The sequence below is a fragment of the Sander lucioperca genome, chromosome 23, assembly GCF_008315115.2.
Source record: "Sander lucioperca isolate FBNREF2018 chromosome 23, SLUC_FBN_1.2, whole genome shotgun sequence".
Lineage (NCBI taxonomy): Eukaryota > Metazoa > Chordata > Actinopteri > Perciformes > Percidae > Sander > Sander lucioperca.
The window spans coordinates 2193408-2208965 of record NC_050195.1 but is presented as its reverse complement, the minus strand read 5'-3'; the positions used below and the strand labels follow the sequence as shown (position 1 = coordinate 2208965).

The window sequence follows — 15558 nt, the reverse complement described above, 5'->3', positions numbered from 1 at the left end:
GTAAGAACATTTTGACCACACAATCCAAAAAGTTATTATTTCTTAACAGGTCTCGCACAGCTTGTCACGTTTTAAACTTAATTTGAACCCAAATGCAGACCACTACACCGAGCCAGAGAAGGTTTAACAGGTTTATTTCAAAGTTAAATTGTCCAGGTTTCCAAAAATAGGGGAAGAGCAAGTCCAGGTCTACAGGGAGGGTAACAGATCCAGAGTTCTGAGCAGGAGTGGTACCGTACTGTCCTAGTGTCCGTGGTGAGTCCAAATGTGACGTCCAGTAGTGGAAAGCAGGATGGTGGTGGCAGGAGTGAAGCGGAGGCAGGAGTCAGGTTCCAATAATCTGTGGCACAGGAGAAATATAAATAGAACAGGCCAAAAACACAAAAGGCAAAAACAAGCAGGTTGAGTCAGCAGCGAGACTAACATGGTCATCTTGACTATGATCTGACAATGAGTGGCAAGGTTGACCGGGTATTTAAGGCTGAGGTGATTATGGTGAATGAGCTGCAGCTGGAACCCTGACTCCCGCACACCAGACTTCACTCCTGCAATTAAGAACAGACAGAGGGGAGGGGGAGAGCAGAGAGAGAGCTACCTAGCAGCAGTAGGCCTAACACAGCTGGGGCAAAGGCTGTTAAGTTGAGGTTTTCTTGGACGGTTCCAGTTCCTACCTAGTATTGGTTGTTAATGATGCATTGCATACTTGCATGGCTGAATGGGCTGTTTCACAAATTAAGAGCTTTGTAACTTTTGGGAAGATGTCTGAGGCATATTATAAACTTAACACAAAACGTAAGGAAATTTGTGTTTGGTAGATTATTTACCTGTGGTAACAATGCTTTTTGGCATAAATCTTATACTGTTGGAAAGCCTGTTTAGTTCCCTTTCAAATGGTGCCCCATTTGAAAGGAACATCCATTTGTAGGATGAGCAGCAACACTGAGTATGTGGGTTGCGCCCATGAAAAATTTGCCAAATCTTCTCTGCCAATGCCAAACAGGTTATTATGCTGTTGCTATTGACACTTGTTTTGAGCTTCTCGTACCTCGAGGTGCTGCCAATCAGATGCCTGAGCCCTAGTACCATCTCCTAATAGAAACCTATTAAATAGATTACATTTAACTATGCATTTTTATATACAATAGGTCACTGATGAGGATGCTAAGGGATTTGCTAAAAACTTTAACACAAACTAAAAGCTGTGAAAGTTGTGAGAGGATGTCTGAGACGTATTACAGGTGGTTTGATGTCAAAATATTCATAAATGCTAAACATGTTGAAATAATATTTACATATTAATTTCACACAATACGTCACTAACAATGATAATGGGTTTTTAACAGAACTTACAGCTGTGTAAGCTGTGGGAGGATGTTACCATTTACTAGCATCTCTTGTGTTTATTTCCTGCATACATCATGGTTTTTCTGTGCTTGTCCTCTCTGTCCTGCTCTCTGTTCTCCTCTCTTTCCTCATGGTCAGATTTGTCTCTGGTTTCTTCTTTTTAATATTTTATTATTCTCTCTTACTGTTCTGTCTCTCACTGTTCTGTCTGACTTTCTGTGGGAGGAGGGGTCAGGTTTGCATTAATGATCATTACAATTAGCATGCACTTATTATGAAAATATAGCAAGGGTAGTACAAAAAAAGCTAATAAAACAAAGAACAGAATCACACCAAGGGTCTTCCATATAGTCTAATATGCTATTCTTCAGATAGACACATGGACACTATTGTGCTTCAAAAAATATTTTTTACACAATAGGTTACTGATGATGAAAGTGATAACTTATTTTAAAGGTTTTTTATCCACAAACTAATAGCTGTGGAAGTTGTGAGAGTATGTCTGAAACATATAAGAGGTGATTTGATGTCAATATATTCAGAAATGAGAAAATTACAATCTTGAAATGTGCACAAATCATTATTTGCTGTATTTTTTCCATTTTAAAAGTTTATTTCTACTAACTTACAAGTGTGAAATGTTTAATGGCTGCAACTTTCTATAATGGAAGTGGTTTGAGATTTCTATGTTGTAAAACAAAAAAGTTATTAACGATTAAAATTAGTGGTGATGCAATTTTATGACGGTCCCTAACTACCTCAATGGAGACGGGCGCGTTGGACAGACATTCAGTTATTTGCGCTCTAAACTGCGTCGTCGTTTTTGGTGATTTTGAGTTAACTATAACTGTCAAATGTCTGTTTTGACACGGAGCTATTGAAGGTAACATCCGCGAAAACCGACGAATGTCAAACATTAAACTAACTTCACACTGGTCAGAGAGACCCCGGGGGATCGGAGTGGGCGGGCGGTTGTCAGATCTGTGCAGAGCACTGGAACATCCAAAACACAAGATTCACTCTCTGGGCCCTATTTTGCACCCGGCGCAGCGCAAAGCGTAACGCAAGTGTCTTTGCTAGTTTAAGACCGTCCAGCGCCCACGTCGTTTAAATAGCAAATGCACCAGCGCCCATCTGTGGCCCATGGGCGTGCTGGTCTTACAGGGAGGTGTGTTCAGGTGCATTCTGGGCATGCTGGTCTTACAGGGAGGTGTGTTCAGGTGCATTCTGGGCATGCTGGTCTTACAGGGAGGTGTGTTCAGGTGCATTCTGGGCATGCTGGTCTTACAGGGAGGTGTGTTCAGGTGCATTCTGGGCATGCTGGTCTTACAGGGAGGTGTGTTCAGGTGCATTCTGGGCATGCTGGTCTTACAGGGAGGTGTGTTCAGGTGCATTCTGGGCATGCTGGTCTTACAGGGAGGTGTGTTCAGGTGCATTCTGGGCGTGCTGGTCTTACAGGGAGGTGTGTTCAGGTGTATTCTGGGCTTGCTGGTCTTACAGGGAGGTGTGTTCAGGTGCATTCTGGGCGTATTGTTATCTTGAGGCAGCGGGAAGTGATCACGCCATTGACCAACAAAAACCTGGTCTAAAGTCAATAACGCAGTATTTCATTGTTATTTTAACAGAGCATTAGTAAAATGCTCCTAGGCTCGTGAACAGCGCGCGCACACTATGCTTGTTACACACACAGGCAGCAGCACACACACATGCAGAAGATTACAAATAATGTATTACGGTGCAAATCCTCCATCATAATAGCAATGCTCCAAGGTCCAAACGCGCCTGGCTTTTAAAGGGAATGGGAGATGATCTCTGATTGGTTGATTGCATGTTACGCCCAAAACACCCCTCTGATTAATGAAGACACTAAGTACAACCCTTTAGAACCATGCAGCCGTCAAACTAGCAAAAGTGGATTTGGACACGCCCTAAACACACCTGCACCAGGCGCTTCACGCCGTGCGATTAGATCGTTAAAATAGGGCCCAGTGAGTCTTAATTATGAGGGGTCTCTGTGACATGAGAAATAGTTTCGAAGTACTGATGTTTAAGATACACAGAGCTGAAGGATTGGAGCCCCGTGGCGATTGGAAAAGTCACGTCACGCCACTACTGCACCTGTGTGGAAACAAATCTCTCTCCGCCGTGTCATGCTGTGAATTCATATGGATTCTGATTGGCTGTCAGTGTTTCTATCGTTCATCAAATGGCTCTGAAAGTGATCCAAACGAAATCATCACTCACTGTCGTTGTCGTTATAGTTGTGGAGTTAGAACGTTTTTTTAAAGCTAGATTTATAAGATGTATAACTAATGTTCTCGAGTTGATTTACGCTGTTTCAGGTGTCACTCCTCTCCACATCGCCGTGGTGACGCAGAACATCAACCTGGTTCGTCATCTGATCGGTCGTGGGGCTGACGTGGCTACACCGCGAGTCACCGGTCTGTTCTTCAGGAAGAGTTTACGAGGACTCGTATACTACGGTAAGTCCCAACGCTCTCTGTAAAGGCTGTACACTCTGAGAAATAAGTGAAAACGTTGGATGAAAATAAATGGTTGTTAAAATATACAGAAATACTAACAGATATTTCTTAGAGTGTAGCCACAATGAACCCCAAGTTGCTCATAATGAATGTGTATGCAAAAATGTACGTGTCTCTGTGGGTGTGTCTGTTTGTGTGTGTATGCAAAGTCACACATAAACAGATGGTGTTTTTCAAAATGTACATTTGGTCAACAGGTGAGCACATCCTGTCTTTTGCTGCATGTGCTGGGAACAAGGACATTATCTCCATGTTGATCGACGCAGGAGCCAGCACCAGGGTCCAGGATGACCGTGGTATGTAGGGGTAACCCCGACTAATGCACCAGGGTCCAGGATGACCGCGGTATGTAGGGGTAATCCCGACTAATGCACCAGGATAACCGCGGTATGTAGGGTAACCCCGACTAATGCACCAGGATAACCGCGGTATGTAGGGTAACCCCGACTAATGCACCAGGGTCCAGGATGACCGCGGTATATAGGGGTAACCCCGACTAATGCACCAGGGTCCAGGATGACCGCGGTATGTAGGGGTAACCCCGACTAATGCACCAGGGTCCAGGATGACCGCGGTATGTAGGGGTAACCCCGACTAATGCACCAGGGTCCAGGATGACCGCGGTATGTAGGGGGAACCCCGACTAATGCACCAGGATAACCGCGGTATGTAGGGTAACCCCGACTAATGCACCAGGATAACCGCGGTATGTAGGGTAACCCCGACTAATGCACCAGGGTCCAGGATGACCGCGGTATGTAGGGGTAACCCCAACTAATGCACCAGGGTCCAGGATGACCGCGGTATGTAGGGTAACCCCGACTAATGCACCAGGGTCCAGGATGACCGCGGTATGTAGGGGTAACCCCGACTAATGCACCAGGGTCCAGGATGACCGTGGTATGTAGGGTAACCCCGACTAATGCACCAGGGTCCAGGATGACCGTGGTATGTAGGAGTAACCCCGACTAATATTCTGTTCTGCCGTACATGCAGATGAATGTCTCCAGTACCCGGAGGTCTGTGTTTATCCGCCGGTAAAACTCCCGCTGGATGACTTATCTTCAGAAAGGTTGAAAACCAGCAACTTTCCCTCCTTAGCTTCTAGCTTAGCATGGCGCCATAGCAACCATAAACACCACTGGCTCTAGCCGTTTGCTGCTTCCTGTTTGGTGCTGGAGGGAGAGCATCCATTGGTTGTTGACAATGTTCACGTGATTTAACTTCACTACCAAGACTTCAAACTTAGGATGATATCAAACACGTTTGATTTTGTCTGAATGTCCAGACTGGAGAAAGACTGACTGGGACTGAGTTTTTTGACCTTACACCAAACGATGGAGACGACGGGACATCCCCCGACTCTAGCAAGACTCTCAGGATTTCATTCACAGATTATTGGACATTAGTCTGAGACAGAGGAGTCATTTGGAAAACTAAGACTATGGTTAACTGCTCCTCAGATCTCTGCAGGGTAAATCCAGACAGCTAGCTAGACTATCTGTCCAATCTGAGTTTTCTGTTGCCCGACTAAAACTACTTTTGAACGTACACATGTTCCACCAAAACAAGTTCCTTCCTGAGAATATTTAGCAGAGGCACCGTGGCTCCGTCCGGAGCTTAGCCTCGCCCACGACAATTGTGATTGGTTTAAAGAAATGCCAATAAACCAGAGCAGGTTTTCCTCCCATCCAGGAATGCTGTGTGGACTAGACAGACCTTCCTCTGCGGCGAGGTGGAGGAAGGTCTGGACATGCAAGACGAGGGTGTGTGTATATATATATATATATATGAGCAGTGAATAAGAGAAATAAAACATTGTTTTAATTGTTGTTGTTGTTTAATCACTAGAAATGCAGCTTTAGCAAGTATCTCACTATCACTAACATCAACGTTCAGATTTAGACACAACAAATGAAATCCAGCTACAAAAAAAGCTGAAAGTTAGAAGTTAGAACGGATGTACAGTCTTTTGATTATTAATGGCCTTCTTTTCTCTCTTCTTGTCTTTTTTTGTATTCTCTTGTTTTTCTGCCTAGGTAACACAGTGCTTCACATTTTGGTTCTGCAGCCCAACAGGACGAGTGCGTGCCAGGCTCTTGACCTGATTATGGCACGCGATGCCGAGCTGGACCAGCTGGTGCCCCTCGACATGATGCCCAACAACCGAGGCCTTACAACTTTTAAACTGGCTGCCAAAAAAGGAAACACTGTGGTGAGCATAGGCAGAAATCGCCGTGTGGTTGCTGTGTATTGTACATAATATATATTTAAATAATTGTGTAAACTGTAAAACTATAAAAAATGCAAACAGGGTGATAAAAAATTTGTTTTAGGTTTAGAAACATTTTGAGTCCCCCTTCCCTTGCCTCACAGTGGTTTGGTCCACTGCTTGGGTTTCTCCCTTTACGTTAACGGTACCTACGTACAGAAGTCCGGTGGACTCATGGAAGAGAACAAAGTTTGTTTGAATCGCGTTAGTAAGCAGGCTGGCAAGGCTGTTTTAATCACTTTAAACATCGGATAACATGATTCTGTTCTTTATTACAGATGATGCTGAGTCATTAATAAATTAGTCATGACAAAAGATTATGCACTTTTACACGAGTCCGCTAGGTTAGCAGTTAAAACGTTACTTAGCTTGTATGGTAGCTTGTTGGATAGTTAGTTAGCTAGCTTGCTAATTCCACCCAGCGTGCCTTCATGCTACACTGGTTGAGATGAGCCGTCAGTCATCTGAGAGAGCTGTGTGAACAAAACATAAAATTGTTAATTTTTACTAATGTAGTGGCTGGCTGGCTGGCTAGTTAACTTGTTCTCAGTTCAGCTTCATCTCTATAAAGTCCAGTTCAGACCAAAGATTTGTGATGAAGACGAGTTGAAACTTGCAGCTATTTGCAACGCGTCGGTCTGCAGCGTTCTGAAAGCTGCCAGCTCACATCAACGAGATGAGACGGTGTATCTGTCCCAACTTCTGCATTTTAGGCTTTTTGTAGCTGGATATATCATTTCTTGCGTCTAATTATGAATGTGGATAACGTTAGTGATAGTGAGAAGCTTGCTACAGTTACATTTCTAGTGATGAATCAGCGAAAACGCGTTTCATTTCATGGCTTTGTCCTAAGCGCTCCCTCTCTTCAGTCACTCTCTAGCTCGCTCCACCGTACATGCTTGCGGGCACGTTGAGCCTCCCTTAACAGTTTGTAACAGAAATAAAATGGATTGTGGATCATTTTATTGTAGCTGACTTTACAAGGGGACTTCTCTACGTTCTAAAACCAGCCTCTGGAGACTCCACCAGCTGACTTCTCTATTGGCTGTTGAAACAGGAGACGTCTCTTACGTTCTAAAACCAGCCTCTGGAGACTCCACCAGCTGAGTCGCAGTGACACCAGCTGGTGTGAGTCAAGCTGAGACGGGCCGTTTCAAAGCGCTGAAACTTTTCTCTGTAGCGTTCTAAAACGGTTTTGTCTCGTTGGGAATCTTCGGTCTGAACTGCGCGATGTTTAAAGTGAATCCAGTAAAACAGCCTTGCCAGCGTTCCACAACTACACATATGCTCTACAAGTACAGTTTTGGCTGAATCATTTGTGTCCCTTTCAATAACTGCTCTTAAGAAATGTCACGTTTATTGTCTACTAATCCGATCCTCACTGATGTGCTTCCTTCTGTCTATTTCAGGTGTTTCAGCACCTGGTTAATAAAAGGCGTGTGGTCCAGTGGAGTATGGGCCCCCTGACCTCAGTGCTGTACGACCTGACGGAGATAGACTCATGGGCCGACAACATGTCAGTGCTGGAGCTCATCGTGGTCTCTCCCCTGAGAGAGGTACAATCATAGAAATCAAATGATAGAAAGTCCATTAAACTGTTTGGCGTGGTCATTTGATTGGCACAACAAAATGGCGATTGTTGTTAGTTGTCATGTTGACAGTACTGCGTCATTGGGGCCGTAAACTGTGTCGCAGCTCGCTGGGAGGAGAGCGGCCCAGAGAAGCTCGAGAGACGTTCTCGGAGCTAAAGGGAGTGAGGAGGAGAGACAGTTAGACCCAGCAACAGTGGGTCAGCAGACCGCTAACATTAGACCCAGCAACAACGGGTCAGCGGACAGCTAACGTTAGACCCAGCGGCAATGACAATTCTGTTGTGTTGATTTGACTGGAAATGGCCTTTCTATCCATTTTATTTCTATGGGTACAATACAGGATGCACTGTATTTTGGTAAATCCCTGACTGGTCTGAAATAATTATGCTGATACGGAAGCTCTAAAGGCAAGGTGAAAAAAAAGATTTTTCAGGCATCCCCGGCCAAAACCTAAGTTTAAGTCATGTAACTTAAGGCTCTGACACACCAACCTGACGGCCGACCATCAGCAGAAAAGGCAGTCGGGCTGACTGCCTCCCCGAGTTGCTCAAAAAAGTGCCTCGAACACACCGAAATGACGCTGACTTGAGGGTACGTACTTTGACGTAATACGTCTCCATAACAGCAAGCGGCTGCGGCGTGGACGAACGCGTCACGTGGGTCTAGCTTCTCCCGAATTTCAAACCCAGACCATAATGGCGGCTCGTTCGGAATACGATCTCATAATTTTAAAATAGTTCACCGCAATGTGTTTCTGAAAACATTTGAAGAGAGAAATAGGCCGTGCAGTTGCTGAATCTGTCTTCATTTCAGATCGACAAAGGTCAGTTTAAAAGATTTTCGTCAGTTTTTACGAGGCGTTCGTCACGCTCATCCCGCTCGTCATTTCCAGGTTAGCACTCCACCAATCAGATTAGTCATTGAGTCTGACTGCCCGCCTTCCGATTCAACATGTCAAATCAGCCCAAATTAAAGTCGACGGCTCCTCCGACTGACGACGGCACGGAACACACCGAACAGACTCGGGTCACCGACCTCGCCAGACCGGCCGATAATCGGGTTGGTGTGTCAGCGCCTTTAAACTTCGGTTTTGGCCAGGATTAGTGTCCCCTCCTATGTAGCACGCAAACATAAACTTTTAAACCTTTTGTTCATGCTGCATTTGCCTGAACTTTCAATTCCCTTTGTATCATGCACTAAGCGCTTCAGCACGACTGTCTCAACCTCAAAACAGCCAAATAAGGAAGTAAAAGTTTAGATGGAAGATACTATTCAAGTCATACGTACGACCTAAACTTTTTGCCGACGATGCCCGAACACTCTTACCTTCCGTAAGTTGATGTGATGCTGAGGAGAAATTGAAAACTAATTTTGTTTTGTTCTCCAGCCAAGAAGGATACTGGAGCTGACTCCTGTGAGGCAGCTGGTCAACCTGAAGTGGAACATGTATGGAAAACATTACTTCAGGTAAAGTTTGACATCTGTAGTCAATATCTGAACTGTACAAATGTCCAGTCTTGTTTAACACTGTTTTTTATCACTCTGTTTTTCTGTGTCAGGGCCCTGCTGTTTCTCTACCTCCTGTACATCTGGATCTTCACAGTGTGTTGTGTATTTCGCCCTATTAAGGAAGCTCCAGAAAACTACACAACAAATCCCAACGACAAAACCGTCATGATCCAGAAAACATTAAATGTGTGTACATCAGGGCTGTCAATTGCTTCAAATCTTTAGCGTGATTAATCACATGAGTGTCCTAGTTAACTTGCGATTAATCGCAATCATCTTCTCTACGCATGTCCTCAAAATGTGGCTGCAATAGCACAAAGCGTTCAGGAGATATAGCTTTTTTATATAAAATATATACTGTATATAAAAGCCATGCTCATGGCTTTAGAGCTAACTTTGAGGGCCAACTATAACAAAACTGTAATAGAAAGTCTTCCTGGCTTAAGCCAGAGATCTTCTGTACCAAATTTAGTGAAGATGCTCAAAATCTGTCGGAGGAGTAGGTAAAAAACTGATCAGGACTATGGCAATCAGTTCAAATACCCAAATTGTGATTGTGAGCAGTGGTGGCCTAGAGGTTAGAGAAGCGAGCTTGGGACCGGCTCCAGTGGAGCTGCTCAGTGGTGGCAGATCAGACTGTGGTGGTACTGGTCAGCTTCCAGGTATGAATGTGTAACTGTGTGAATATGACAGGTCATCGTTGCAAATGAGAAGTTGTTCTCAATTGACTTACCTGAATAAATAAAGGTAAAAATAAAAATATGCGCTGACGTTTTTTGGAGCTGCTGCTAGCTATGTGAGACCCGCTGACAAAGACGTCGACAGTATCTTTGTAATACTACTAGGCTACTACTAATGATAATAATAATGGGAAGGATTTTTTTTATCCTTTTGTATTTATACTTCCTCTCTCCGTGCCTCAGGAGAGTTACGTGACACATGCGGACCACGTGCGGCTGGTGGGTGAGATAATCAGCGTCCTGGGAGCTGTTGTCATCCTGTTGCTGGAGGTGAGACTATGAAAGATGCTTTATCTAACGCTGTGCCGTACCAGTCTACGGTTTGGACACACTTTTGGACTGGGAACGTGTGTCCAAAACTTGACTGGTACTAGTTTTATTTGGGATAAAACATCAGATTTTATAAACTACATGTGTTTTTTGTGCAGACATATTAATGTGTAAAGTAACTAGTAACTAAAGCTGTAACAGATGAATGTAGTGGAGTAAAAAGTACAATATTTCTCTCTGAAATCTAGTGGAGTAGAAGTAGAAAGTGGCATGAAAAGAAAAGTAAATGTACTTAGTTACATCCCACCGCTGCTGTTCTCCCTCTTCCAACAGATCCCTGACATGCTGAGAGTGGGGGCAAAGCATTATTTTGGCCAGACAGCACTGGGCGGCCCCTTCCACGTTACCCTGTGAGTGGAAAACACATCTCAGCAGTGTAACAGCAAAAACACACCTCACGCTGAAGCGCCGCCAATTGCCGCGAAGCGTAGATCTGTGCCTCATCGCGTGCCTGGCCATTCATACCAGACGCAAATTTCTCCGCGCCGGTCACAAAGCTGTGTGTGTGTGTGTGTGTGTGTGTGTGTGTGTGTGTGTGTGTGTGTGTGTGTGTGTGTCTGTGTGTGTGTGTCTGTGTGTGTGTGTGTGTGTGTGTGTGTGTGTGTGTGTGTGTGTGTCTCTTTCTCTCTCCGTGTCTCGCTGTGGACACATCTGAAAAGTCAAGAAAGCCAAAATCACCACGAACCTGGGTGTTTTATTTTGAAATATGTTTTGTTTTTGTAAAGTATCCGGCTGCACTGTGGTCTTCCTGTATTTGATTACCTGCCTGGCTTGACACATTTGCCCGCGGCTCACGGAAGACATAGAAAAGATGCTGAAACGAGTGCTGTAGCGCGCGGGCCGGCGCGGCCTCTCCGCACCTGATTGCAGCTGGTATTAACAGACAGATTAGATAACATGGGCGCCAAAATTAAAATAACTCCTCTTCACTGCGCTTTGCGGCTATTTGCGGCGCTTCTGCGCCCGGTGTGTTTTGGCTGTAACAGCGCTCCCTGTTCTGAAATAGCTTCTGTATAATAATATAACTTCTGTGTTGTTTCCAGCATCAGCTACGCGTGCCTGGTGGTGCTGCTGTGTGTGTTCAGAGTCTGCTCGGTGCAGGCGGAGGCGGAGGTGATGGCGATGTGTTTAGTTCTTGGCTGGACCAACATCCTGTTCTTCGCCCGAGGTTTTGAAATGCTCGGCCCCTATGTCATCATGATACAGAAGGTAGGACTCTGCAACCCGTTCTCACACTCAACTCGTATAATACGGACACTTGGTCAGTGTCTCTCAGCATCAGATACCGACGCAATAAACATCCATTAGCGTGTGTGTAGAAGCAGCAGGCAGAGCAGCAGGCAGAGCAGCAGCTACGCCACGCTGTAAGATGACGCAGTATTAAGAGAGACAACAGTAGAGAGTAGTATGTAGAGAGACAACAGTAGAGAGTAGTATGTAGAGAGACAACAGTAGAGAGTAGTATGTAGAGAGACAACAGTAGAGAGTAGTATGAAGAGAGACATCAGTAGAGAGTAGTATGTAGAGAGACAACAGTAGAGAGTAGTATGAAGAGAGACATCAGTAGAGAGTAGTATGTAGAGAGACAACAGTAGAGAGTAGTATGAAGAGAGACATCAGTAGAGAGTAGTATGTAGAGAGACAACAGTAGAGAGTAGTATGAAGAGAGACAACAGTAGAGAGTAGTATGTAGAGAGACAACAGTAGAGAGTAGTATGTAGAGAGACATCAGTAGAGAGTAGTATGTAGAGACAACAGTAGAGAGTAGTATGTAGAGAGACAACAGTAGAGAGTAGTATGAAGAGACAACAGTAGAGAGTAGTATGTAGAGACAACAGTAGAGAGTAGTATCTAGAGACAACAGTAGAGAGTAGTATGAAGATAGACAACAGTAGAGAGTAGTATGAAGAGAGACAACAGTAGAGAGTAGTATGAAGAGAGACATCAGTAGAGAGTAGTATGTAGAGAGACAATAGTAGAGAGACAACTGGAGAGAGTAGTTTGTCCACGCAACATTTCAGGGTCTCTGGGTTGTTTGCATTTCTTTAATCCAATCACAACGGTCCTGGGCGGCGCTGAACTCCAGAAGCAGCGACGGTGACTCTGCTAAATAGTCTCAGGAAGGAACTTGTTCTGGTGGAACTTTTACACCCCGCAAAAGAAAACACATCCAATATTAAATGAAGTTAACTGTTGACACAACACAGTAACGTGAGATATTTAAATTAGCTGATACATGGTTAAACCTCATTGGCTCTTACCAGTGTATCTCCATGTGTACTTCGTCCACAGCAATCCCAAAACCTCCCAGTTAGAGAGGAAATGACCTAAACAGATTCTTTCTAAATCTTTACAATCATTCCCTGAAATAACCAAGCAGGCCTGCCTTGTTGCACCGTCCACATTTTCCTTAGAATTTGACATTTTCAGCCTGTAACGTTGCTCAGAGGAACGCCGTTTAAAGTTAATTTAAAGAAAGCGGTATGTGAGGGAGTCGATATAGACTAGCTTGCAGTATCGCAAACAGTTGCAAACATTGATTAGACATTTAGAAAAGTTTGTTTTTGCAGACTGACCTACCATGTGTCTCATTTCCTCCTAGGTTATGTTTGGAGACCTGATGAAGTTTTTGTTCCTGATTGTCATTGTGGACATTGGTTACGCCAACGGTGAGTATATTCTGGGCAACATGTACCAACAAGTAATTATAGGTGACCTATTATATAGCATTTTCAGCTTCATACTTGTATTTTTGTGTTTGTTGTAGAACATGTTTACATGCTTTAATGTTCCAAAAACACGTCTGATACTGCCCATGTCTGCTGCACCTGTATTCCCCCTCTTTCTGGAGCTCCTGTCTCTTTAAAAAGCCTAGTCTGCTCTGATTGGTCAGCTTTCCGCATTTCGCTCCTGTTGTTATTGTCTCGTACAGTCGGTGTCCGGCTTCAACGGAGTATACAGCAGTACTTTGTACCTTGAAAAACACCGATAGAGGCTTCTAAACCAAATACTACCCAATCGGGCATGTTTCAACAGTAATGTGACCCGAAATTGAGGAGAATTTAACAACATTGGCAGCCAAGATTACAGCTTTTACTGCCGTTAGCAGGAAGCTACATGCGACAATGTTAACACTGCAGTAGCTTAAAAATACACTGCAGTAGTTCCTGCCTTGCTGGAGCAGATGACCAATCATAAAAGGCTGGTTTAGAGTTGCGTTACACGCAGCTGAGAGTAGAAAAAACTGTTGAAACCGGAGCGTTCAGAACAGTTGGAAATCTGAACATTTTAGCTCACTGGGATTTTTCTAAAATACGTTTACCTCATTATTTGCAGCTCTGGCCACGTTTAACATGAAAATTGGACATACTGGATGTTACTGGATATAACATTATAGATATGACAGAAAATACAGAAATAGGGTTGGTCCTTCGAGCCGGATTCAGCGTGGTCACCGTGGGATTGTTTAGAGATGTTCTCGGATCAGTATATATACACCCAGTAGATGCCCGCGGTACCTTTAATTCTCACGCAGCTGGTGAGATTAGAAATGTTTGGAATAAGATGAGTTAAACTTTTCTACTCTCATGTTCTCCTCAGCCCTGTGGATGGTGTATATGACTCAGGAGTATGGCACCCTTAATGAATATAGCTCCTACGCCAGCACCCTCTGGGTTGAGTTCGAGATCAACTTGACCCTAATAAATATGCCGGAGAACCCTACCTTCATCACCGCCTTGATAGTCTACGTGGTGCAGGTCGCCTACACTATCTTCGCCTTCGTCCTTCTGTTGAATCTACTGAAAGCCATGATGTGCGCAACGCGATGGAGGGTGGCCCAGGAGAGAGACGAGCTGTGGAGGACTCAGGTACACGCACGCACGCACGCACACACACACACACACACACACACACACACACACACACACACACACACACACACACACAAAGACACAAGCAAACAACAGAAACATCCCTAAAAGCTGATGTGTGCTGATGTTTACTACCAATTAAAGTCTCAAAAGAGCCCAGAGCAAACTAAAAGATCCATCTCAGCCCAGACACTCTCTGTGTGAACGTTTCAGGACAGTTCAAACACCAACAAACAGACTGAAAAACTGTTTTTATCTATTTATATAAGAGCCATAATTGAACTTAACGCCGCTTCACTTCTGAGTTTAAGGATGAATCGTACCGTTAATGTCTTGTTTGTGTGGTATGCCTGTGTTTTGTGTTTTTACTCTCCTTTTTAACAATAACCTACCTCTTTATATATTTTATAGTGACTTCAGAAACTCTTTCATACACATATATATATTAATTGACCTGCTTTTGCACTTAATGTACATGTACAATGACAATAAAGACTATTGTATTCACTTTTGTCTTCATAAAAGCTCAGTTTTTCGGGTCAGCAGCTTGTAAAAAGTTCTGGGTTCTTTATTCTGTTGGTAGTGAACATCAGCACACAGCAGCTTTTAGGCATTTTCTTCTGTTGTTTGCTAGCAGACGGAATAAAGAGGAGGAAACCTTCACGCAATGCAAGTCAAGGGAGAACGGAGAGTTGTTCTCTTTACTGGGACTTAAAGGTCCCATATTTATAAAGTGAGATTTCCATATTGTCTGTATTGATTAAAAAGCAGGTCGAAAGTATTAAAATGCTCAACCTACTGAGAAATGCACTTAGCCCTTATTCAGAAACTGTGCCTTTAAACGAGGCGTCAGGACTTCCGTACAGTTGTGATGTCACAACTATACGGTAAAAATTGCCGCTGCAGGGCTGTTACAGTCATTCCCCGGCTGCAATGACAGTGCACAAACTCCAAGAGCGCATATGCAGAAGACCCGTGAACGCTGACCAATGAGAGCAGACTGAGCTTTTTCAGGAGGGGGGGCTTAAAGAGACAGGTGCTAAAACGGAGCGTTTCAGACAGAGGGGGAATACAGGTACATTCAGACAGACTGTATGACAAGAACAATGGGTATCTTGAACATTAAAGCATGTCAACATGTTCTAATAGAAACCCCAAAATACAAGTATGAGCCTGAAAATGAGTATGATATGGGACCTTTAAAATGCGCTCTGTCTCTCTGGACTTGCGTCTAAAGACACAGACACATCATCATGTCCCCGTGCATTGCTGTGTCATGGTAACGAGCTGTGTGCATGTTGTGAAGGTGGTGGCTACGACTCTGATGCTGGAGAGGCGGCTGCCCCGCCGCCTGTG

General features: G+C 44.2%; 1 protein-coding gene across 1 annotated transcript in view; it reads left to right on the top strand.

The window, feature by feature from the left end:
- Positions 1 to 292: 292 nt before the first annotated feature.
- Positions 293 to 15558, top strand: part of LOC116050031 (transient receptor potential cation channel subfamily V member 5-like) — a 16650-nt gene continuing 1384 nt past the window's right edge. Inside the window, exons 1-13 of the mRNA XM_035998314.1 lie at positions 293 to 329; positions 3687 to 3827; positions 4085 to 4183; positions 5927 to 6102; positions 7569 to 7715; positions 9139 to 9218; positions 9311 to 9446; positions 10184 to 10270; positions 10604 to 10680; positions 11374 to 11539; positions 12933 to 12999; positions 13931 to 14199; positions 15509 to 15558. The exon at positions 15509 to 15558 is cut by the window's right edge and continues 57 nt beyond it. Of these exons, the coding sequence (XP_035854207.1) occupies positions 293 to 329; positions 3687 to 3827; positions 4085 to 4183; positions 5927 to 6102; positions 7569 to 7715; positions 9139 to 9218; positions 9311 to 9446; positions 10184 to 10270; positions 10604 to 10680; positions 11374 to 11539; positions 12933 to 12999; positions 13931 to 14199; positions 15509 to 15558 (1532 nt within the window). The remainder of the gene's footprint in view (positions 330 to 3686; positions 3828 to 4084; positions 4184 to 5926; positions 6103 to 7568; positions 7716 to 9138; positions 9219 to 9310; positions 9447 to 10183; positions 10271 to 10603; positions 10681 to 11373; positions 11540 to 12932; positions 13000 to 13930; positions 14200 to 15508) is intronic.